The 25,741-nt window shown below is 44.9% G+C and overlaps 1 protein-coding gene across 1 annotated transcript in view; it reads right to left on the reverse strand.

Annotated features, from left to right (window-relative positions):
- LOC126545548 (oxytocin-neurophysin 1-like) overlaps positions 1 to 25,741 on the reverse strand; it is a 55,036-nt gene that overhangs the window by 11,168 nt on the left and 18,127 nt on the right. Inside the window, exons 2-3 of the mRNA XM_050193465.3 lie at positions 21,539 to 21,652; positions 4,972 to 5,179 (exon numbers count right to left, since the gene is read on the reverse strand). Of these exons, the coding sequence (XP_050049422.1) occupies positions 4,972 to 5,179; positions 21,539 to 21,652 (322 nt within the window). The remainder of the gene's footprint in view (positions 1 to 4,971; positions 5,180 to 21,538; positions 21,653 to 25,741) is intronic.

A 25,741-nucleotide genomic window follows, 5' to 3' on the forward strand; every position in this document is an offset into this window, starting at 1 on the left:
TTAAAAGAGCATTTATATCATTCTATGTGCATTCTACCTGCGTCTCTTGAAAGATGAGTACGGTCACCCCGACTAAGACAACGACGGACTGGCTCTCTGCTCGAGCTGTCAGCTACCTTGGTCAGCGCTGCAATTGTCTAAAACATTATACAACCAAATATCGCGCAATTGACGGCTGTAAGGCATACAACAAAATCTACAAAATTGCACAAACAAATGACATGTACACTTGGTTTATATGAGGACAAAGGCAAAAACATATCACTGTTTAAAAATTGCGAGGCTTTCAATTAGTTCAGAGAAACGAGCCAAAGATGTGCTGCTGGTAATGGAGGGGGTCAGGTTATTCCATTCTCTGATCGCCACGGGAAAAGACGAGAATTTGAGGGCTTCTGTATAGAATTTGTAAGACGCAAGGGTATGGCAATGATTATGGCGGGTAGTTCTTGCTGTGGATTGCTTAATATAACGGGACATGTATATATTTAGGTGGTTGTGTAATAGTTGGTACATTACATTTAAGCGCGCCAATCTCGAGTGGTTTTTATGGTTAGTAATCCAGCCTTTTAAGCAGTTCTGTGGGCGAATCTGTTCGGTTAAATTTATCAAAAATGGCCCTAAGCGCTTTTATTTCAACTCCTTCGAGTTTGTTGGTTAGTTTGTTCTTTTTTGTGTACGGAAACCAAGCAGCGTTGGCGTATTCCAGGATGGGTCTGATAAGTGTATTATAGGCCAGCAACTTTGTGTCTGGTGGTGCTAGCTGCAATAGTACTTTTAGAAAAAGCAATATTTTTAATGCAGATTATGTGATGTATATGAGAATCCCATCGTAGATCTTGTGTCAATATGACACCTAGGTATTTATGCTGCTTAACTTTAGACAGGTTAGTTGAATTGATGGTATAATTAAAGTTGGATGAATGTTTTTTTCTAGTTATGGATAACAGAGCGGACTTTTTTTCGTTAATGTGCATTTGCCAGTCACTGCACCACACTGAATTTTTTTCTAAGGCTGTATTTAAGATGATGTGGTCATCATGAGAATTGATTTCTTTGTACAGAATGCAGTCGTCTGAAAACAACCTGCATCCGACATTAACAGATGAAGGCAGATAATTCACGAAAAGTAAGAATAATACCGGTGCCAAAACACTACCCCGCGGTACACCAGAGGTCAGCGGTACGACAACGGATTTCACATGATTGAGTTCTACGAATGGCGTTCTGTCTTTGAGGAAGGTGGTGATCCAGTCAAGAATTTGTCCCTTGCCCAGGGTAAATTGAAGTTTCAGAATAAGTTCGTTATGCGACACCCGATCAAAAGCTTTAGAGAAATCCAGCAGAATGAGATCGATTTGTTTTTGATAATCAGGGCTTGAGGAGACATCATGAACCAATTCGATCAATTGGGTTACCGTGGACACGTGCTGGCGGAAATCGTGTTGAAAAAGAGATAAAATGTTGTAAGGTGGTTCGTTTTGTGTTTTAGGATTATGTGCTCGAGCAGTTTACCAAATGTACGAGTTAAGGAGGTTCGTCTATAATTGGAAGGTTCGCTCATATTTCCGGAGTTATGTATAGGGATTACTTTTGCTATATTTCAATCTTTCAGGATTGTGCGCAACGACAGTGATCGATTAAAGAGCAAGCACAGGTATTTTAATATCCACTCGGCATATCTCTTTAAAAACGCATTATGTATGTTATCCGGTCCGGAGCTTTTTTTTTTTTCATCCAAGTTCAAAAGCAGATTAAAGACTCCCGCTTCTGAGACCACTAATGGTTTGATCCAGTTTTCCTTCCTAATTTCTACGTTAGGCTGATTTCCGTCATCAATGGGGAAAATAGACTGAAAGTAGCTATTTAATGTGTTGGTGAAATCAGCCCTTTTTTAACGCGTTTCTTCGGCTGTTTTCCGGACCTCAGGATTCATATATTGCTAAAATTTTGTAGGGGAGCTTTTTATGAATTTCGGTAGGGTTTTCGCGAAATAAATAGACTTGGCTGCCCTTATCTTAAATTTCATATCAGTTATGCCTGCGCTCAGGCTCTGTCTGTTACAAGTATCCGGTTTTTTTTTAGATATTTCCTCAAGCGCTTCACCTTTCGCTTGGCGTGTATAACGTCACGTGTGATCCATGGATTCGTCCTTCTGGTCTTCTTTGTTTTGGACGGAGCACTTTGCGACCCCGACATACAACACATGTCATGCTTCTTCGTCAGTTTGGAGGGCAGATGTCACTCCCCCAAGGACGGACACAGTGTCTGTCGTAGAGAGAGAGAGTGCATGTGGCCACGAGACAGTTTCAGCCGCCCCGGGGCCACCAATCTTTCTCTAAATAAACAAACTATCAACAACAAAAACGCAAGCTGTAGCTTTGAACTCGACGCTAAACAGCAGTGAAACCGAGCAGTTCTTCCGCTACTTCCTGTCAAACATCTGTAACGGAAACGGTATAGCCTATGACACACATTTGTGGGGCTCAATTCGTACAAGTACTGTGCTGCAGGTGGCCAGGTTGAGCTGGCATAACCCGTTCACCGCTCCATTTTTCTTTTCTTTTCATTCCATTATCTTTCTTGTTCCATTTCTAAACTATCACAACTAAATGAAGTGATGTTAGCCTTTTATTTATTTTTCTTTATTTTCAGAAAATTGTGGAGCGCCAGAAGCAGTGAGGAACAGTGTAACAACTATTCCGAGTGGCAAGAACAACTAGCTTGTAAATAACGTGCGAGGCCAGATACCGTAACAAGCTGTTTTGTTTAATTCTTTTGTAGCGCACCCCAAAAATGAGCGAAAGAGACTCGATCTTGCGCGAATATGTTTGCAGCAGCAATTCCTATTCACCTATTCAAAGTTTTCAGGCACGTTCGAATAGTCCTTATATACCTATACAATAAATGAGTATGTCCTATTTGTACCTACAAAAAGAAGACTGTCTCTGCACGGTCCTTCAGCCATTACTGCGATTTTAGTTTTTGTACAGAATATTTGCACAGAATATATATGAAGCGTTCCTTTGACTTTGTTTGTCGCTTAGAAAAGGGCAGTGACAGTCAGAAATCACAGAATGAGTAATATTAAAATCACAATCCGCAACTCTTCAAATACGACGTACGTCCTAAAAGTAATATTTAAATTTTTGCATAATTTAATGTAAGTACTTAACTAACTAACCATACTTCCATAAATAATCTTCATAACTCATAACAACCACGAGCAATATTTTGTTGGTCTCGTTGGTCTAAGGCGTAGAAAAATGAAGTTTGGTTCAAGTTACGTCAGACACCGGGTATAGTTTCGGATGCTCATTAGTTTTAGTTACCATGTGCGCTATTTGTATCGTGTGTATATTAAGCGTTTCACTATATTCGTCCGTAAGTCAATGCTAAGTAATTTTTTTTCGTTCCTTTCGTTCTTTCTTCCTTTCTTTCTTTCTTTCTTTCTTTCTTTCTTTCTTGCTTTCGCGCAGAAACGGACAGACATTCGAGATGTTTGGGTAAGCAAGTCAACTGTTGGTCGTAGTCGTCATCGCTGTGTTCCGGGTCAAGGGACAGGCAATCAGCCTCGATAAACGCCCCTTGGTCAGTAAGTCACATACGTGACCCACTCGCTTCCCCTTGCCCACCGCGCATCTCCGACATAATCGCTGAATTAGGTCACAGCAGCGGTGTCCTTTAAATTATGCCATTTAGAAACCGAAGAGCAGGCAAGGTTCGCGACTGCAAGCGATGACATTATGCCTACACAGTGTTCTCTCGTCGGCTGACCGGTATTCGTCTATCGCTGGGGTAGGCTCATAATGACGAACGCTAAATGCGCACTCATGCAACGTTGACCACGGCTGTTGATCAGATTGGCAGCTCTTGATTAATTGAATAATCTTTATTAAACGTGATGGCTATTCGACCATAACCGCGTTCGAAGTTCGCATGAATTGTACTGATCATGTGCTGTGCGTATGAAGAGAGTGAAACATTGTGTGCCATGTAACATACGAGTACAACATCGCACATATATGCCAGGTGCGCTGCTAAAGAATGTACTGCGCCCGCTTATGTGCCTATCTATATGCCATAGCCAGGTGCCCCGTAGGTCACTTTTCATTACCGTATGTGCCAAGGCAGGGTTTCATAATAGGTTGGTCCACGTGCTTCTTGACATTTGTTATGTGAACAACGCTAAACAATTTATTGCGCCCTCCTTCCATATCCCATACATAACAAAGCTCGGCAGCTGATCACACAGCAGCGTTTTTTTTTATGTGTGTGTTCTGATTATTCTGTCGTGCCTACATCCACCCAAGTAAGCTTTGCATGCAAATGTTGCAATATGCAGCTTTAGTAAACGTTATCGTGATACGAACGAACGAAACCAAGGTTGCCAAGCTCGTACTTCAAGTGAAAACGAGGTGTCATCGTGCGGACTGCATGGTTGAACTCTGACTTCCACCCTGGAGCAACCCTTCGAGCAAGAGCTCAGTCATATTGAACCACTATAAGCAAGAAACAATATAAATAGCAAACCCCGCACGCACAAAGTCTGTCGGTACTTCGCCACCTTTTCCTACGGATGAGGGGGCCGCTCCCGTTCTATCGATTAGGCCTGACCAAACCTGCAACATGTGACGCAAGGCCAACTGAGCGAGCACTGTCCCCATGCTATCACAGAGGCCAGCAATGTTTATTTGTATTTTTTTTTTTCATTTCATTTGATTAAGGGCCCGAAAGCTAGTCATGGGCTATGAAAGACTCCGTATAGTTGGGGACCTCAGATTAATTTCGACAGCCTGGGGTTCTCGTGCACCACAAGCACGGTGTAAGAGAGTTTTTTTTTTTTTTAATCTTTCCCGCATCGTAATGCTGCTGCCGCATGTGGGAATCTAACCAGCGACCACGTGCTCAGCAGCAGGTACGCCACAGGCTCCGAGCGACCGCATGCAGCGGGCAAGAAAAAGCCGGCGTCACCTGCTCCGCAGCAGAATCCCCGCATAGCGCATCGTCCCTGTTCAACGGCTCCGCAGCGCTTTCCGGGCACCTGGCAGGCGTGGCTGTGTAGGCTCTCGGCGCGGCACGGCAGCGCCAGCAGCGGGTCGTTGATCACGCAAGCGCTGCTCGTGCAGCACACGTCCGCGCTGTAGCACACTCCGCGACCGCCGGGACCGCACCGGGGACACTTGCAAGGAGGGAGGGGGCACGCGCTTGTTTGGGCAGTCGTGCGACGCAAAACAGAGTCATGGTGAGGAGCGTATAGTAATGCCAGTGGGAAGCACTGCACTAAGATCTCCATCCCAGCCCAGCTAGTCGGTATAAGGCAACACACTTGAAAGGAAGATCACCAAGGACGGGACAAGCGAGTGGCACGCACGCACGCACGCACGCACGCACGCACACACACACACACACACACACACACACACACACACACGCACGCACACACACACACACACACACACGCACGCACCGCAAAAACTGTTCTACACTTCCGAAGAAAGCAAATGGGCTTGACAAAATAGCCAATCAATTCTTCCCACGTTATGCCAAGTGGCGCTCGTTTTACTCGCAAATATTTTTTTTACAATATTTCTTAATACTTGCACTGCGCCAACTGATCAGCGCACTGCTATTGTTATTCCACTGCGTAAAAGTTTGGATCGAATGTCTGTGAAGAATTAACGGCAGGTTTCAAGTACCTCAGCATGCCGCAAAATACTAGCACGCGTGCTTTAGCCAAACATGTTACTGCGTTTCTTGAAAAGCATGGCTGCTTCTCTTCTAATCAACGTGTGACCAGAAGTGATGTATTGAATACAACACAACTTACTGTAACTATCAACTGTCATAGATGTTACAAGGGCAAACAGATGTAGTATGTATTGATGGTGCTAAGGCCTTTGGGGATGGTGATAGGCCTTTGATAAGATTTTTTTTTTGTGCTGCTCCTAATGACGCTCAAGAAAGCGTTGACAATATTTTCTAAATAAAAATAAATATCTCCTTCCACTAAGCCCATTTTTTAGCTAAAGTTTGTCAGGCTGGGCTGCGACGAGAAACAGAATAGGGGGGGGGGGGGAGAGAAAACGCCGATATGTCTCGAAGAGTACAGGGGTATATTGTGATTGTTCCAGAGTGTGGGCATTAACATGCAGATAAATACTTCATCCTTCAGCTCGCATAACAGCAGGCGTTACAAAGAAATATTAGAGCCTCTGTAATCCTCTCGATCGTTTGGAGGATACGAACACAATATTTTATCTTAGAGTATGCCTGCAAACGGAGGGCAGCATCATAGGGTAAAGCAGAGTAAATTAGACCCTCTCGCGCTAGTCGCAGGCACTTATTCTGAAAATTCGACAAGAATCGGGTAGCACAAATAGCATAAGACGTTGTAGTATAATTACCTGAAAAAGAAGCGCAATACAAGTTCAATACAGGCGCTATTTTGATCCAACATCTGCCCCGTCGGTTGTAGCCATTTCCTTCCTTCCTTGTTTTGTTTGTTTGTTTATTAATTGGCAAGTGAACTAAATATCAAACACGGCAAGTTTGTGCCGTGTGCGCCGTGTGCGTGCACGCGCCGGCTTTCCTTTCCTTTACAAGGTATGCGTCGCTGTTTCGTTCTGACGCTGAGGAGTGCTTATACATATATTCACACGCATAAAATCACGTGCGCCACCGTGTTGAAGTATCCAGAAACAATTTTTAAAAAACTTATTGCCAAATAAATGTGTGAAGACTGGCTGAAGCTATAGGAATTGGTAAATAGGTGAACGACAGAGTACACGACAAACTTGGAACACATAAACAAACTTCTTGTTAAGCAGGCCAGTGTTTGGCTAAATGTTTGGTCTTCGCATTCACTCTCGAGAAATGCGAAGACACAGCCGTAAAGAAAAGACACATTTGTGTCGTCTGCATCTTTCTCTCTCTCTCTCTCTCTCTCGCTTTTCAGCAGCGAACGAGACGTGCTATACGTCGAGAGAGATCCACGTCCGGTATACTTGCCATGAAGTGTCAGCGACTTTATGTGCCTCTGGCTTGCAGCGACCCGAGCACGAGCCAATGTGACGTCACGAAAACGCTTATACATTTCCTAATTTTCATTCTGCCTTGGGAGAATGTATGGCCGCTTGCTCACCAGCATACTGACTTCAGCAATGTATACTGTAAGCAGAATGTGATACGCAGCGGAGAGGAAACCTGCGCTCGCCTCCTCGGGAGATCACTGCCGTTAGCAGTTCCGCTTAGGACTTAAAAGTATACAGTACGGCGAGATAAGAGGGGCGCACGTATTCGGCAACGGGGCGTCCCGATTTACTATGGGAAACCTCTTTTTTAGGGCACGTCAGGTTTCAGCTGAAGATCTCGGCGGCCGTCTGAGCCTGCGCGTCTTTTTTACCCGCAGGAGCAACGCACTCGCCACACGCGCAAAACTTTGCTTGGGAATCAATGAGTGCCGGATAAGAGCGGCGGCTATTTTCGGGCACCGTCTGGCCTTGGATGAAAGCCACGTCGTCCTCCCTCGGCGGTGTTGCAGCGCGTGCCCGCGTGCTGATTGTGCCGGCGTATTCCCAGCCGGTTGGGTGACACACGGGCCTTGCCAGCGTTCCCATCAGCGTTGCAAATGCGAGTCCTTCCTGCGCTGAAGTATTCGCGAATTCTGTGCGCGCCATTTCGTCCTTTTGCGTGATTATTCTGTGAAGCATCCACGCGTAGCGAAGAATATGTGGCTAGGCTGTCAAGTAGCGCGACGCAGTGTTGCTCTTTTGAACATTGTAATGCCAGATGTGCAGCAAGTATTAGTTGCACCAGCTTTGCCTTGGAGCAGTAGAGGGCACGGCATTCTCATTTTCTTTTCATTACGCTTAAACGCAGCTATAATACAGTCAGTTTACTTTTGTTGTCTATACTGGCCAAGAGAGCGTCGTTCTATGCAGACATGAGCTTAGCGTAAGAAAAGGAATGAGGAATGAAACATGAAGGCCACAGTTTCGCCCGAAAGCTGAAGCATCGCTTGCGACAGGCAATTGGTAGAGAGTCATACGAAGTAACGATAGTATGGTTTCATCGGTCATATAAACCTGTAAACATTCGCTTAGTAATTAAATTAACAAGCATGGTGTCACGCGCGCATAAGAAAACATGCACACATCACACTCGATGACCGCAGGCACTCGCTCACAAAACGCTGCTGTGAATAAGAGCGGAAGCAGCAGCGAGCGAATTGACTTTCGTGCTGTGTATCCCTTCAACGCAAACTGAGGGGGCGAGAACACAGCACACGCAAAGCTATGAGCCGTCGGCCCACCTAGACTCTGCCCCCAAAGCAGATCGCTTTCAAGAGAAAGCCCGCGCGACCGCGCGTGCCCGCGCCATACGCAGTTGCTGCCGCAGTACAATGCCCCACCCCTACCTCCCCTCCCCCCGGTACCTTGCGCGCCAAGGAAGACGACGCGCTTCCACCCCGCTTTCTTCCCTTGCTCGCGGGAGATGGAGCCGCGACCGTCGGCTTACCCTCCCACGCTTTCACTCGGACATACAGCACACGGCGACGGTGTTATCGCCCTTGGACTTTATACGGAACATCACGACGACGGTGACGGTAAAAATGAGCTCGGAGTGACCATATAATTGCTATCGCAATAAAAACAATGCAAAAGAAACTGCGTATGGAGGTGGTCGGTGAGTTAATCCTTAAGCCTGTTGAGTATTCGATCATGAGCCAATCACAGAAAAACAACGCGGACAACACATGTCTAGATAAAAATTTCCGGAACACGTCCGTCAAGAAAAAATAAAATCAGGGCAGTTTCACTCAAAGTACGAAATAATGACAGCAATAGGTAACGGAACTATGATAGAATCGCCACTTGGAATTTGTTCCTTGTTCTTTTCTTTGGTTTCACTTCCTACCTCGAGAAGCGCAGTTTATTTATTTATTTATTTATTTATTTATTTATTTATTTATTTATTTATTTATCACCAATCTTGGCAACATATACGTCACGGCAATCTCCACAACCGTTGCTGGATTAATGAAAAAATCAAATGAAGCGGAAGGTAATCCTTCGAGCAATTTAAGCGGTACGCTAGCACACGCGGAGCAGACATTGCGCTAATAATGATGATGATGAAGCTCGCCATCACAAAAAGTAGCGCAGATCCCACTACAAGAGATATGACTCGAGTGGTATTACGAGAATAAAAATACAAATAAAGATGCAAAAGAATTTGATCATAATTCAAATGAAGTGATACTAATGTGTAATAAAGTAGTCAGTGTTGCAAAAAATGAAGACATCTAAACAATTTTATAAAGAATTAAGGAAAAGCGTGGGAATTGGGTAAAGAGTGTCTCACAAATTTTGTACCAAATTTTTCAAATACGTCTTTTCTGACATTTCATTTTTATAACTGTATGATGTAGACATAAGTCATTCAGATGTGTTAGAGAATAATTAAAATAAGAAAACATTAACATGTAGCATTTTTGTTTGATATTTTAAATTTTGAGGTTTGGTTTATTTCACCACATCGGTACATGGCAACAGGACAGAATGTACCTAAATCGTGAGGATAGTGGGGAAAAAGCTGCATTCTAACAGCTTGACAAGACCCGCCATCCCCTGGTTACAAAGGCAGCAACGAAAACAGGTGTTACCGAAGAATTCAAAGCAACAGTCTTATGAAGCGATAGATTTCACTCAATTTTCACATCGCAAAGTACGAAAGAGCATTCGAGATACCACATTCAGGATTCTTTCATAATACACGTAAACTTTCCTCTCTTTGTTCATCTGTTTCGCCGAGGTAATCACAGAAAGCTCGGCAAACGTTCCTATGACTAGCCTAGCACAGGGTCGCTATCCTAATAGTCTTTCGAGGAGTTTATCTAGTACCGTTGGACTCTCTGCGCATACGCGTTCGAAAAGTCAACGTTCGGTTTCGCCTCACGCGATTGTCCAGGCCGCGCCGATATCGCGGCCTAGATCAATCAAGGCCAATAACGTGAGGCGAAACCGAACGTCAGCTTTTCGAACGCGTATGCGCAGAGAGTCCAACGGTACTAGATAAACTCCTCGAAAGATTATGAAGCGGAATATACAAGTGTCGTTTTCGTTAAGTGAAAAGTCGCCGCCAGGATAGAAAAAAAAGTTATCGATAGACTCTAGCTCACTGTAGATGTTGAATAGAAGAGGTATACCGCCAGACTAGATCTATGCAAGTGGTGAAGTACGACAGCGCAACCTTGTTAATGAAACTTCAAAAAAAAATTATGGGGTTTACGTGCCAAAACCACTTTCTGATTATGAGGCACGCCGTAGTGGAGGACTCCGGAAATTTCGACCCCCTGGGGTTCTTTAACGTGCACCTATATCTAAGTACACGGGTGTTTTCGCATTTCGCCCCCATCGAAATGCGGCCGCCGTGGCCGGGATTCGATCCCGTGACCTCGTGCTCAGCAGCCCAACACCATAGCCACTGAGCAACCACGGCGGGTTTAATGAAACTTCGAACGGTCGGGTAGGACACCATCGCCGCACTTACACGAATGATTGAGACGCAAGAAATCTATCCATTTTGCTAGCGACAGACATTTTCTGTCATCAGCCAAAGAAAAATGTCTCTGTCTATAACCGCAGTGATATCAGCAATATAGCCCGAAGTAGAGACCAGCGCGCCTTTCAAAGAAGTGCTTATCTTCTTTCTCTTTAGATTCACTCCGACTTTTTCTGGTTTGTTCTTTGATGCCTAAAAATAATGCTGCCGCAAGACCGGACGATGAAAATGCAATCGGTTACTTTTCCAGGTTTTTGTTGTTGTCGTTGTTTGACGGCGCATATCTCGAACCGGCAATAGTGTTATCCTCAGAATTCGTTTCCAAGTGCATGCGCCTCGCGAACTCACTGGCTACTAGTCGCAAAGTGCAACATGTACCGCAAAGTAATTAGATTCAGCATTTTTTATGCGAAAGCATCACACGGCCCATTGAGCGAGAAAGCCGGCGTCTGTAGCAGCGAAACAGCACCTAAATTCCCACTGGCTGCGACGCCACACCACGAGCCCGTCTCCACGGGGCCGAGCAGGCGAAACGGTGTTGCGTGAGGGGAGAGGACAGCACCGCGACGCCACGTCACCAGCGCGCCTCGAAGGAGCAGATACGGCGCCGCGACGCCGCGGGGCCAGACGGGTTGTCGTCGGCGGGGAAGTCACGTGACGCAAACGTGCGGGTGCCGCCGTCTCGCTCTCGGAAGCCGGTGCGCGGTTCCGCACCTGTCTCTCTCACCCCCACTGGGAGCTGCTGCGCGCGCCTGCCGGACTTGGTGGCCGCTGCTGCTTCCTCGGTCTCTCGTCGCACAGGACGTCGGTAGCATGCGGCGTTCTTCATTTCTCAGTAATATTGTCCAAATGATTCCGGTCTACAGCCAGCATGCTAACGTAGAAACTGTACAAAAAAATAATTACCCGCACTAATTTAAACCCAAAACTCGAAAACATTACTCGCAGTGCTATACTCAAAGGACCGCTCAGCGGTGTGCAATAGGACATTAGTGCTTTCGCATTCGCAGCTTAAAAGAAGTACTTAGGTGTCCTCGGATTTTTTTTAATTAGCCTATTTGGCATTCAAATTGTGCTTTAGGTTTAGCCACTCCCATTGTCCCCCTACCTTCTTTATTTCCTTTTGCGCTAAGTGGCCGTAGGTCTTATGGTGCGAAATTGTTCAGTATGAACAAGCCCAGCAACACGTACAACGAGGCCTAAATATTGATTCACGGAAAAGTTGAATTTAGAAAATGGTACAAAGGAAATTAGATTTTGAAGGTCATTTCAAATGCCACGCTGCTGCCACGTCGGGCAGGTAGGTGCTTGGACGTTGTCCAAGTGAACGATGGAAACAAAGAAATTAGCTGCTCTACACAAAACAAACAAAATTAAGAATGATGCACCAAGATTATCGGAATCAAAAAAATTTAAATAGTAAAATGTTATAGAGTCGTGAACAAAAAGAAACAGTATAATCATTTGCCCGAATTGCGAATAACAGGTCCTGGAAAGCTATTCATTTTAACTAAATAAAATTAAAATTAAATTATGGGGTTTTACGTGCCAAAACCGCTTTCTGATTATGAGGCACGCCGTAGTGGAGGACTCCGGAAATTTCGACCACCCGGGGTTCTTTAACGTGCACCTAAATCTAAGTACACGGGTGTTTTCGCATTTCGCTCCCATCGAAATGCGGCCGCCGTGGCCTTAACTAAATAAGTATAGCCTACGTAGACAAGGACAGTCTGAGGGTACTAAAGTATGTCCATATACCTCTAGTTCGAATTCCACAACATGCATTAGTATGTCATGCAGAAAAGAAGTTGCGTACATCACAAAGGAGGGAAGGTTACAACTTATCTAATCCATACTAGTCTTTATGTACAATCACACAATTATATAATTACCTTTCAAAATTATAATAAAAAATTTTTCATTTCTTAGTTTAATTTAAAAGCTCTTAAAAGCCGGACTCTTCCTTCTAAGCAAACAGCCTCATAACCGATGGGTTCTTGTCCCTTCCCCGAAGTGGGTGAACGCAAATATTTGTGGCTAGAAGCACCCAACTAAAACAAACAAACAACCAAAGAAGGCGGTCTTCACTTGGGGAGGGTGCTACTGTCGCAGTAAATGAGTTCAGAGCCGAAGGAATCGCTGAAGTCTGCTGTCTTCTTTTTTCTCCCCTTCTCTCTATAGAGTTCCTTCATTGTAGAGTTGGTAATCTTGTGATGGTGGTGGTGGTGCTGATGAGTTGTAGCAACAGGTGGGTTTAGCCTGGCGATCAAGGCCGGCAATTGCTCCGCCCGAGCGTCTGTTACAGTATCACTGCGGCGTTTCACCACATGTCCATCAGACCAGTCTCTCTTAAGAATGCGATAAGGAGACTTGAAATTTCTTTGCTGGGTATAACTGATCCTTCGGGGAACACAAGGTGTCGCAGGCACGCATGCGGAAGGTCCTTTTATTGCAGATTTTCCAGGAGAGCCTCCCTTTCGTCTTCGAATTTTGGGCACGACCAGAGAAAGTGTTCAATGTCTCCTGTCTCATCGCATGCCGTACAGTTCGGAGAATTGATACGCCTCGTCTTAAATAACCATGCTGGTGTACTAAAAGATCCTGTCCTTATTTGATGCAGAAGGGAGGCTTCCTCTCGCCAAAATCTGTTGGTTACGCAGGGCATATGTGGTGGAACCCAAAGTGACCCAAAGTGACCCAAAGTGATTTCGAATGTCAGATTTTTTTACTTGATTATTCCTTGGGGCCTTGACTTTAAGAGGATGACGGAGCGCTGCGTATGCAAGAGCATCAGCTTTTGCTTTACCAGCAATACCAATGTGGGAGGGATGCCACTGAAACTCTATTGTGAAGCCTTTGTTGCCGAGTTCTTTAACGAGGGCTAGTGATTTGGGCGTAAACTTGATGGACGGTAGACCACGGTAGCGTTCTTTCAACGTTCTTTCAACACGGCCTCTTAGTCTGTAAGGTGAACCTCATTCTGTGGAGGCAATGTCTTTAGTTTATTCAGAGCAGCAGCTATTGCCACGTCTTCCACAACTGTCGACGAGCCTATAGAGTCCAGACGGCTAGACCACACATATCTCAGAGAGGGAATATGCGTGGAATTCAGCTGCCCAGCGGTCTTCGTCTACTTTGACAGAACCATCTGTGTATACTTGGACGTGATTCGGGTAAGTCGTGTTCAAATGTTTCAGAACCAGTGACCTGGCTTCTGCAGCTTGGTAATCTTGTCCGCTTCAAGTGTGGTTCGTGGAGAAGCCATCCTGCTGAATTATGCACCGTGTCTGTTAACTGTGCGAGCAGAGACTACATTGTCCAACTTGCGGTGAAAAGTGTTCCCTTCGTCCAAATGTGAGCTGCTGCTACGAACTCGTGAATCATTGTCGAAATATAGATGATGTTTCTCGCTTTTCGGTCGAGCTGATTGCGTGCAGTGGAGAGGCCTGACAGCGAGCGCAAGTTCACCGCGTCTCTGCAAAGCAAGCTCTATTCCTAGGCACGTTCATAAATTCTCCCAAAGCCAAGGCAGGCTTGTAGTCACAATATTTTACGGTGAATATGGGTCCTTGACTACTGGAATTAGTCCCGAGTGGCCAGTGGCGCGTCTATCGTGCCACGTTCAATACATATGGGTTCGCGGCAGTATACTATATGTATATACATATGCATCTGGTATGAAAAGAAGTAAGTTGAAGGGAGCGCCAAATGGCCAAATTTGAAGGCCACAATAGTCTGCCCACCATCTGAGGAGGCGTGAGAGGACGAAACGGGAGCGTACTGGCACGGCAGCTGCGGTGCCAGTACGCTTCGACGAGAAAAGTAAGAAAAATGAATGTGCTTTCCCTAAAAATGGACAAAATTACAAGAGCAGATCGCAAGGAAACGTGAGCAGAGCGCTCCGCGGAGCAAGCGAACAACTGCGCACTAAATTAAACTTAACGGGATTGAATCATTCAGGACCGAGTCCGCCGAACTCCACCGAGTCTCAGCGTGATGGCCTGGGTTTCGGATTAGCGGGAGCGAGAAAATGCCAATGGGAAGACGTCATTTGGCTTGCGAAGACGAGCTACGCGACGTCACACACACACATACACCTGTATGTCACGTAACTGAACAGAACCGAGATAATGTTGTTTGCCGTCGCTTAGATAAACTCAGATTATTTGTTGCATTCCGCCTAATTGCATAATTAGTCTTAATTAATTAATCAACTTATCAAACATTATAATTAGATGAAAGGTGTCAATAAGAAAATTGTAGAGCAACAGGAAAAATTCCCGATACAGCTTGCTGTGGCTCAATACGTGCTACATAAAAGTGTTTTTTCGAGCATGAAAGAAGCCCGCGAATACACGCAAAGTGCCTCGAGCGGCCCGTCGCGCGGCAGAAAAAAGCGTTTCTGGGCCCGGGCAAATATTCACAGTGAAGTGTACGTGCCTTGTAAACACCGGCTTGAATTCGTAAATTCCAATATGCGCCCCAATGCGTAATTACCTGTGGTTGTTGAGGTATCAACGGTTGTTCTAGGCAAACTTCTGAAGAGGCTGTGATTCTATGCTGCTATTCTAGGCAAACTTCTGAAGAGGCTGCGATTAATTTTTTCCCTCATAGCTGAAGCGGTGTCAAGCGGGATATGAGAGAGAGAGAGAGAGAGAGTAGGAAGGTTTTAACTAAGGACGTGCCCGGTTGGCTACGTACCCTACACTTGGGAAGGCGGAAAGGGGAAGGGTAGATAAGGAGAGAAAAGAAAAATAATAGTCGGTCATTCACAGTCAGTCGCAGAGGAATCTCCACTGTCACAAGCGTTCATACAATCCAGTATCCTTCATGAAGTGCAGAAGAGTTTTGTGGCATTTTGCATGCAAGAATGCATAGGCCATGGTCCAAGATCTCTTCCGAGAGCACCCTATTATCTAGCAGGTTGAGTTTAGCTTGAGTGCGTCGTTTAGTGTCAAAGGAGGGGCAGTGACACAGAAGCTGCTCTAGAGTCTCATCGCACCCGCACAAGTTGCACGACGCACTGTTGACCATCCCTATTAGGAATGAATAGGCATTGGCAAATGCGACGCCCAACCAAACGCGACACAGTAAAGTTACTTCGCGACGGGAGAGTCCAGGTGGCAGACGAAGTCTTAAGTTAGGGCCGAAAGAGTGCAAGTGTAAGTTGGTGAAACGCAGTGAATTTCATCGTGTAACTGTGATGTAGCGAGCGAGTGATTGAGGTTGCCGCGCAGACAGTTCTTGAAAGTGGCATAGGAACCCGCTGATGCTTTTGATGAGCCGAACGCGCTGCTTCATCTCCGCTGTCATTGCCGACAGTTCCGCAATGGTTCGGCAACCATTGACATACGATGTCGTGCCCTTTCTCGAATGCGTGATGATGAGCGTGTCTTATTTCGTGCACTAGCTGCTTCTGTAACCCATGACGTAAGACAAACTGCAGAGTTTGTAGGGATGCTTTAGAATCGCAGAAAATGGCCCACCAATACGGTGGCTGTTGGAGCACGTACTTGAGTGCAGCTTGAAGAGCCACAAGTTCTGCTGCTGTAGACGTGGCACTGTGCGAATGTTTAAATTGCAAAAAGACAGCGTCCGATGGAGCAACTACTGCTCCAGTAGAGCTGTTGGAATTGGTGGAACCGCCCATGTAAATGCGTATGCGGTCAAAATAATACTCATTGAGAAGCAGAGACAACTGCTTCAGGGCTAACGGTGACAAGTCTGCCTTAGCAAACCCAGGAATTTAGTGGCACATTTGAATTTGCCGGAGACACCATAATGCCGATGTTGGGCGTTTAGCAGGCTTGAAGTCAGATGGTATTTAGTCATGGTGTCTCGTCACAATATTCCAGAGAGAGAGAGAGAGAGAGAGAAGAGAAGAAGGAAAGGCAGGGAGGTTAACCAGACTGAGTCGAGTTTGCTACCCTACACGTGGGGAGGGGAATGAGGAGTGAAAGAGAGAGAGAGAGAACTTAGGTGTAGGATGTCTATAGTCGGGCACTCAAGTCTGTTGCCTTCAGGTAGTGAAAAAGCGCTCGAACTGCTTTCTGCGCTAATGAACTGTGAGGCCAGGCTCCCAAGATCTTCGCTTCCGTAAATGGCCTGTCATCCAGTCTATTCAAGGCACACTGGAGAGTCTCACGTTGATTATCGAAGCGAGAACAGTAGCACAGAAGGTGACTGATGGTCTCTTCACACTTGCACTTAGCGCACATTGTTGAATCTGCCATTCCAATACGATAGCTGTAGGAGTTGGTGAATGCTACTCCTACCCACAGCCGACACAGCGTGTTGCGTCACGTCGTGGAAGATTCGCTGGTAATTTAAGTTTCAGTGATGGATCGAGGCTGTATAAACGACACTTAGAGTTCTGTGGTGTATGCCAGTAACTTAACGTGATGGTACAAGCGAGACTACGAAGCTCTCTTGCAGCGTCGAGTCTCGATAAATGTATAAGGAGTGTCGGTGAGCCAGCCTGGGCACGTCGGGCAGCGTCATCGGCGAGGTGATTACCAACGATACCACAATGTCCCGGCAGCCACTGAAATATGATATCATGTCCTCGTTCAGAAGCGCAATGGCAGGTTTCGTTGATTTGTGACACCAGCTGTTAATAATTGCCACGTCGTAAACTTCGCAAGCTCTGGAGGGCTGCTTTCGAGTCACAAAATATTGCCCATTTGTCGGGCGGTTCTTTTTCAATATATTCGACAGCAGCGCGAAGAGTGGCCAGTTCGGAACCTGTAGATTCCAGAATATTCCAGAATATAGCCTGTAGCCTATGACGTTTTTACACCGGTTGGCAGCTCTTATTTACTAAGTCTTCTGGCTACAGTGATCCCCTGAGAAATGATTTCGCACTGTACGTATAGCAGACCCTGACAACATTTAACACCCGAACTCTCTCGAGTGAAGCTAGCTTAGCAGGACTGGCATTGTTTGGGATATCATTGGCCTTAGTGAGGTTAGAAGAACTGGTGAGGCCTATACAGTGCTGAGAAATGGCCACGTCCTCTGCTATAGAGGACTTCCTGATAAGATGCAGTATGGAGTGGGATTCCTGATCCATAAGTACATAACGAGCAACATTGGCGAATTCTGCAGCATTATAATGAGAGGATAGCACTAGTCGCAATAAAACTTATTAAGGGATATAGATTAAAGGTAGTACAAACCTACGCTCCAACCTCTAGTCAGGATGATGATAAAGTAGATCAGTTTTATGAAGATGTTGAATTAGCGATGAGAAAAGTGCAAACTCAGTATAGTGTGGTAATGGGCGACTTCAATGCAAATCTGGGGGAAAAGCAGGCTGGAGAACAAGCAATTGGTAACTACGGCGTGGATTCTAGGAACACTCGAGGAGAGATGTTCTTAGAATTCGCGGAAAAGAATAAGCTGCGAATAATAAACACCTTCTTCAGAAAGTGTAGGAAGAAAAGTGGACGTGGAGAAGCCCTTATGGTGAAACAAGAAATGAAATTGATTTCATACCTTCTGCCTATCCCAGCATAGTGCAGGTTGTAGAAGTGTTAGGTAGGGTAAAGTGCAGTAATCATATGTTAGTGAGGTCTAGGATTCACCTCGATTTGAAGAGCGAAAGAGTAAAATTGGTCAAGAAGAAACAGGCCAACCTAGACGCAGTAAAGGCAAAAGCAGACCAATTCAGGCTGGTACTTGCAAACAAACATGCAGCCTTAGAACAGAGAGATGAACATGACATAGAGGTAATGAATGAAACCGTAACTAGGCTGGCTTCGGAAGCAGCAACTGAATTGGGAGGTAAGGCCCCAAGGCAACCAGTAGGTAAGCTTTCCCAAGTAACGAAGGACCTAATAAAGTAACGACAAAGAATCAAAGTGTCCAACTAAAGAGATCAGATGAATTCACGGAACTGTCATAACTGATCAACAAGGAGAAAATAAGGGATATTCGAAATTATAACATGAGAAAGACTGAGGGAGCAGTAAAAAATGGACGCAGAATGAAATCAGTGAGAAGTAAACTTGGCATAGGACAAACCAAGATGTATGCACTGAAAAATAAGCAAGGTAATGTCATCAGCAATCTCGAAGATATAGTAAAAGCTGCGGAAGAATTCTATACTGACCTGTACACTACCCAGGGCAGCCACGATACTTCCATTAGAAGTAGTGATGAACAGGTTACAGATGCTCCATCTATAACTAGCGATGAAGGTAGAAGGGTCTTGCAAGACATAAAATGGGGAAAAGTGGCGGGAGAAGATGGAATAACAGTCGATTTAATGAAAGATGCAGGAGACCTAGTGCTTGAAAAACTGTTGGCCCTTTATACGAACTGTCTATCGACTTCAAAGGTCCCAGAGAACTGGAAGAAGGCCAACATTATACTAATCCACAAAAAGGGAGACGTTAAAGAATTGAAAAAATTATAGGTCATTAGCTTACTCCCGGTATTATATAATATATTCACCAAGATAATATTCAATAGAATAAGGGCAATACTGGACTTCAGTCAACCAAGGGAAGGGACTGGCTTCAGGAAGGGATACTGTACAATGGATCACATCCATGTCATCAATCAGGTAATCGAGAAATCAGCAGAGTACAATCAGCCTCTCTATATGGCTTTCATAGATTACGAAAAGGCATTTGATTCAGTAGAGATACCAGCAGTCATAGAGGCATTACGCAATCAAGGAGTACAGAGGCTTATGTAAATATCTTGGAAAATATATACAGAGATTCCACAGCTACCTAATTTTCCACAAGTAGGAAGATACCTACAAAGAAAGGGGTCAAACAATGAGACACAATCTCTCCAATGTTATTCACTGCGTGCTTGGAAGAAGTATTCAAGCTATTAAACTGGGAAGGCTTAGGAGTAAAGATCAACGGCGAATATCTCAGCAACCTTAGATTTGCAGATAACATTGTCCTGTTCAGCAACACTGGTGTTACGTTTCGCCTACGACGCGCGGTATAGCCGGCGCGGATGCAACGGACGCCGGGGCTTCATTCAAAGCGGCGGACATTTTGGCCCGTTCAGCGCTGCCGTAACGCCTCCTGCCATGCGCGTCCAGGCATGTTTCAATGCCACGTGTCTTCGTGTGTGCGTGTGTGTGTGTGTGCATGTTGGTGCCCACGCTTGTCAAAGTGCGGCAGCCGGGGAGAGGAGCTCCCCCAACTGTGAAGCGAGGAGGTCTGACCGGCGCCGGCCCAGCGGATGCGTCACCTACTCGTCTCAACGTGTCTCTCAGCGTGTCCGTGCCCCGCATCACGTGCGCCTCTGACGAGGCGTTCCTTCTTGCCCTCGACTCCGAGAGTATAAAAGCAACTGCCCCCGGACGCCAAGAGAGAGGCTCCGATTTCTTCTGTCGAGTAACGTGCTCTCCCGTCTCTCCACTTCGGTCGACATGACCGGCCGCTCTTTTGCGATGCTAGAATAAACAAGTTGTTCTGTTAGCAGTCGACTCATGCTTTGCCAGCACCTTCGGATGCTTCCAGTTGTGCCCCAGGCCGCCAAGCCAACGCTACCCTTGGGGCTTGCGACCCATTTGCAACACTGGGGACGAGTTATGGCAATTGATTGATGACCTTAGCAGAGAGAGTGTAAGAGTGGGGTTGAAGATTGATACGCAGAAGATAAAGGTAATGATCAATAGCAGGGCAAGGGAACAAGAGTTCAGGATCGCCAGTCAGCCTCTGGAGTCTGTGAAGGAGTACGTTTACCTAGGTCAATTACTCACAGGGGACCCTGATCATGAGAAGGAAATTTACAAAAGAATAAAAATGGGTTGGAGCGCATACGGCAGACATTGTCAGATCCTGACTGCAAGCTTACCAATATTATTAAAAAGAAAGATGTACAATCAGTGCGTTCTACCGGTGTTAACATATTGGGCAGAAACTTGAAGAGTGAAAAAGAAACTTGAAAACAAGTTAAGAACCGCGCAAAGTGCAATGGAATGAAGAATGTTAGGCGTAACGTCAAGAGACATCTTGAAACTAAAAGCGCACAAAGATGAGAAAATAAGAGAGTGGACAGGATGAAGCGCCTACGCACAACTGAAATTTTTTTTGCGCTTTTACAGTTTCAAGACACAAGAGACATGAAGAGAGCGGTGTGGATCAGAGAGCAAATGGGGATAGCCGATATTCTAATTGTAAGAGAAAGAAATGGAGCTGGGCAGGTCATGTAATGCGCAGGTTAGATAACCGGTGGACCATTAGGATTACAGAATGGGTGCCAAGAGAAGGGAAGCGCAGTCGAGGACGGCAGAAGACTAGGTGTGGTGGGGAAATTAAGAAATTCGCAGGCACTAGTTGGAATCGGTGTGCGCAGGAGAGGGGCAATTGGAGATCGCAGGAAGGGGCCTTCGTCCTGCAGTTGGTACAAAAGATGATGATGCTGATGCTGATTATGATAATGATGATGATGTAAAGGGCTACAGCAAATGCTATAAATGACGATTACAACCGATATGAAATTACTCAAAGAGAACTTACATTCGCATAGAGCATCGCCGAAGTCGCATTCTGACGAGTAATTTAGTGTAACTACGTCATATGTACAGTCTCATATCTGCGGTCAACAATTTCTAACGAGAATATCTCACAATCTCCCTCAAGTTGTGACGCCAACATATGTAGTTTAAGGGAGTTATAACTGCCAGGTAAGCTTAGGCTTTAAAATTTTGGCATGCATGCAGTGGCAGTTATTCTTTACTTATATGTTGTCATTCTATAGCTGCGTACCACATTTTAAAGTATCAATGTCCATAATGATGCGTCCCTTATGTAATCAGCAAGCAACCTTTAAGTTTTGTAGCATAGTGATGACAGCGCAAGCACACAACAGTCTTCCGAGAGTAAGGAAACTCCATGCATTTGCGTACCGCGCGAGGCAGTGTGTCATCAAGTCTTCCCACCTTCCGGTGCAAGAAAGTATACAAAGCAACCACCGGTTACAAGTAGCCATCCCGACTCACCATTCGGACGGCCGACGGTTCGGAAGACCGCTTCCCTCCCGGAGGGCAATTTGTGATGAAGCACGCGCTGGTCGCCCCCACCAAGCCCAGCAGGAGAAGGCCCAGGGGTGCCATCTGCGCGCGAAACAATGCTGAACGCTCCTCACACATTGGCTTATCCAAGTGCGCGAAAACACATAGACGAAGACAAAAGAGACGGAGCTGAACACGGCAGCGCTGTTTTGTTCGGCGCTCCATCTCTCTGTGTTCTTCACCCTCTCAGAAATGCAGCACCAACAAGCTCGAGCATCCACGCTCCTCACACGACAGAGACATCAAGGGCAGATGTCCTGCAGCGTGAGTGGCTAATTCGTAGGATGTGGAGAGCTCCCATGTCAAGCACATAAAGTTATTATCAAATTACTTCTACTGAACGACTGCCGAACCGAACACTCTCCGAACTGGAGAACTACCTGGTAGTGCCCTTTTAAGCCGAGGTACTGCGCCACCGATCTGACGTCTATGCTGCGAATGTACATCGAGTAACCGTTCTTGAGCCATGCATGCAATTCGTACTGTCGTGCCGCGCGAAGAAGTTAGTCCGGGGGTGGCCCAACGGGGTCAAGCGGCTACACAGCACCAATCGTTTCGTTTTGGAGTGTCAGTAAATGCAGAATGCTCAGAATTGTAAAGAAATAAAGTAGCTATGATTTAATTATGAACATAGTAAACAGTAAAATAAGCATTGCCATTTGTTGGGCGTGTTGGTGTCGTCTCCCTTCTGTCCTTGTTCGCTGGCGCTAAATATGCTTTCCAAGTAAAATAAGACCTGAAAGGGTGCTGTTAGTACAACCTGTGCTATAAGCAGGGTAACATTTAAAACAGTGCACACTTCCACCCTTTAAAGATAATCTGTGCTTTTCGCCTTTTCACCTTAAATAAGGGTAATATACGCACGAAGTTGAATGTTCTGAATATTTTTACCAGGCCTTAAGTTGAAGCCAGTCGGAGTAAAATCTGCAGGAACATATCATTAATAACTGCGGTGCCGGGTGTCATATTACAGCATGTATACCGTGGCGCTGAAGGTATATAAATATATATATATATATATATATATATATATATATATATATATATATATATATATTACACTTGTGAATTTGAATAATATCGATGCCGCATTAAGACCTAACAAAATATAATTAAACCATCCCAGCCAACACGGCTGTTGTCATTACTTAATGCAAAAGAACGGCAGCGGCCTATAATTGTAAACTTTGCCCATAGTACAGCACATCAATCCTCTTTCGTCACCGAGATGAGACAACTACGGAGGTTGTAGAGGCTTTCTACCGTCAAAAAACGGTTCCACTTGTGTCAGCCAGCCCTCGATTGAACCTTCACACCAGTAAAACAGCATATCTCGACAATGCGTTTCTCGCTGCAAATCCGACGCTATCAGTGCCCACATGATAAGGTCGCGATTCGGAGCTTGTTTTTATGTCTTGCGCTCTCGTAGTTCTTGGTTTTTGTGTTTTTATGCGCATAGCCATGTCACGAGTGAATTTTACAACTTTTTGGGAGGTTTGGAGTGCGCTTGCGCAGTGTTGTATTTTGCTTATGAGCAGTGTCGACAGATAAATACGTGTGGTAATCTGAGAATAAATTGTAGTTTGAAATTAGCGCTCGTTCTGTCTGGTCTTCCTTTCATGTGTCTCCCTGTTTTTCTTTCTTTTTTTGTTTTGCTTTTTTCGCTCTTCCAGTCAAGTATGTATTCTGACAAACTCGCCCAACTTTCAGCTCTTAATTTACTTCGTTTGGAATAATAATGCTAATAATGCTCAGAAGCAAGAGTCGTCCCCAATCGTCGTTAGGGACTTCAGTCAGAGTGACGTTGCTGTAATTGACTATTTAAAGACACATCTTGCCATCTCAAATAATAATTTCGAATGATCATGGCAAATTTTTCGAAGTACTGTTGAGCACTGCGTTGAAAATTTTGTTCCACATAACAAAATTTACAAACAATGATCAAATCTTTGGATTGTAGCATTACACATACCAAGCGTAAAATTAAGAGACTGCGCAAACAGCGTAAATCTTCAACGCCCCGGTTTGTGGAATTTAAGCAAAAAATTGCGAATAAGAGTAAACAAAGGCAGACACAGCTTTCTTGAAGAAAACCTGAAAGAATTTGTCCGATCAGATCCAGTCAAATTTGGGTGTTATTAAGGCAGTAGTAAAAAGGAAATATCAAAGGTAAATGTGGATTCTATTGCTGTGACAAATGCAGCGGGAGACTGCCAATTATTTTATGAAGTACTTGCAGAACGCTTTCCCAGAATGTGAAGAATACACGCCTAACTCTCGGTCTCCGTCGCCGCAAGAAGAAATATTGTCACCTGAGGAAGTTCTGGCAATGTTGCTTAATATTAACCTTAAAAAAAAAAACTTCTGGACCCCTTCCAAACGCGTTCTTATAAGGCGTTTCTCTGAACAAATATCCGGCTTACTTCCGTACATGCATTCTTTAACTGTCCCTTAACACTGGCGACATACCGCACTACTGTCATGCGTTGTCATGATCCACACAAAAGGTGATCGCTTGTCGATAAGAAATTACCACCCGGTTTCGATTACCAGCATCTGCTGCAAGTTATTGGAGCATATTGTTGCCGACTGCATTTGCGAGTTTCTGATAAGTGAAAATACGTTCTCATAACAGTATAGTTTTAGAAAGAATAGGTTGACTGTTACGCACCTTGTGTCTATCGTTCATGAAATCTTTCGTGTTCGTGATGTATCTGGTCAAATTGATGTATTATTCTTTTAATTCTTGGAGGGCGTTTGATACGGTGCTCCACGATAGGCTCATTGTTTAAATTGCAATGTCTAGGACTCCCATGCGGGATAATTAATTAGATTAAAGAATATCTGCGGAACATAACTGTTTGTTGAAGTACGCGGGCGCTTCTCCGATGTATTACGGGTTACATCTGCTGTTCTGCAAGGCAGTGTGTTAAGGCGACTGTTGTTTTTAATTTATAATAAATTATTTAGTGAAAGTAACTGAAAGGAAGTGGATGTCAGATTGTATTGTTTTAGGACATAAAATCTAGATCCGACCAATTTTTGCTTTAGAAAATTTTACAGTCAACAGGTGAATGGTGGGGTATGCAACTTAAACATGAAAAGAACTACGTTTAGTATAGCAAGAAATAAGACACCTACTGCTTTTTCCTATACTGTTCGTAATAATTCAGTCTGCCAAGTTGCCAACAACAAATTACCGGGTGGCATTTTAACAGATAAACTTGCATGGTCAATTCATATTTCAAGCATTTGAACATCTACCCGCCGTGGTTGCTCAGTGGCTATGGTGTTAGGCTGCTGAGCACGAGGTCGCGGGATCGAATCCCGGCCACGGCGGCCGCATTTCGATGGGGGCGAAATGCGAAAACACCCGTGTATTTAGATTTAGGTGCACGTTAAAGAGCCCCAGGTGGTCGAAATTTCCGGAGTCCTCCACTACGGCGTGCCTCATAATCGGAAAGTGGTTTTGGCACGTAAAGCCCCATAATTTAATTTTTAATTTGAACATCAGCGCTCAGGAAACTGCGGGCTATTAAACGAAAGCTCTGAAATGATCCCATGAGTACAGAAATTGAGGTTACTATGCTTACGTTAGGTCCAAGATCGAATACGTGGCTTTAACTTGGGATCCTCACACTAAAAAAATATATTGCAAAGTTGGAAAAGGTCCAGAGGAATGCCATAAGAAATTATTTTCGGAAAGTAGGTAAGGTCTGATTTCCCATGTTCAGTCATGCAACAACATATTCCCATATTGGAGGTACGTCGGAAAGTTGGTCGCCTAGCTATTCTGCACGAAATTATTTCCAGGAAGGTAAACGTTTATTTCCTTATTGTGTTAAACCTGCCGGTAGCACGAGAACGAGGCGATATTATGAACACTTATTAGCTCCTATATTTGCACGCACTGAAGGATTTAAGCACAGTTTTCTTTCCCTAGAACTGTTGCTGACAGGTATCTGTTTCCAGCTAAAGCGTTTAATTCAAGTAACTTTATCACTAAAATAGAAGTGCTCATATGTTGTGGGTCTTTCCAACGTGCAATAATTACTTAGTTGTGGTACATTTTCTATTAATGTATTTTGTTGGCATGGTGTTAGGCAAACCTGCTCTTGTGCTAAATATAGT

Source organism: Dermacentor andersoni, chromosome 1 (genome assembly GCF_023375885.2).
Source record: "Dermacentor andersoni chromosome 1, qqDerAnde1_hic_scaffold, whole genome shotgun sequence".
NCBI lineage: Eukaryota > Metazoa > Arthropoda > Arachnida > Ixodida > Ixodidae > Dermacentor > Dermacentor andersoni.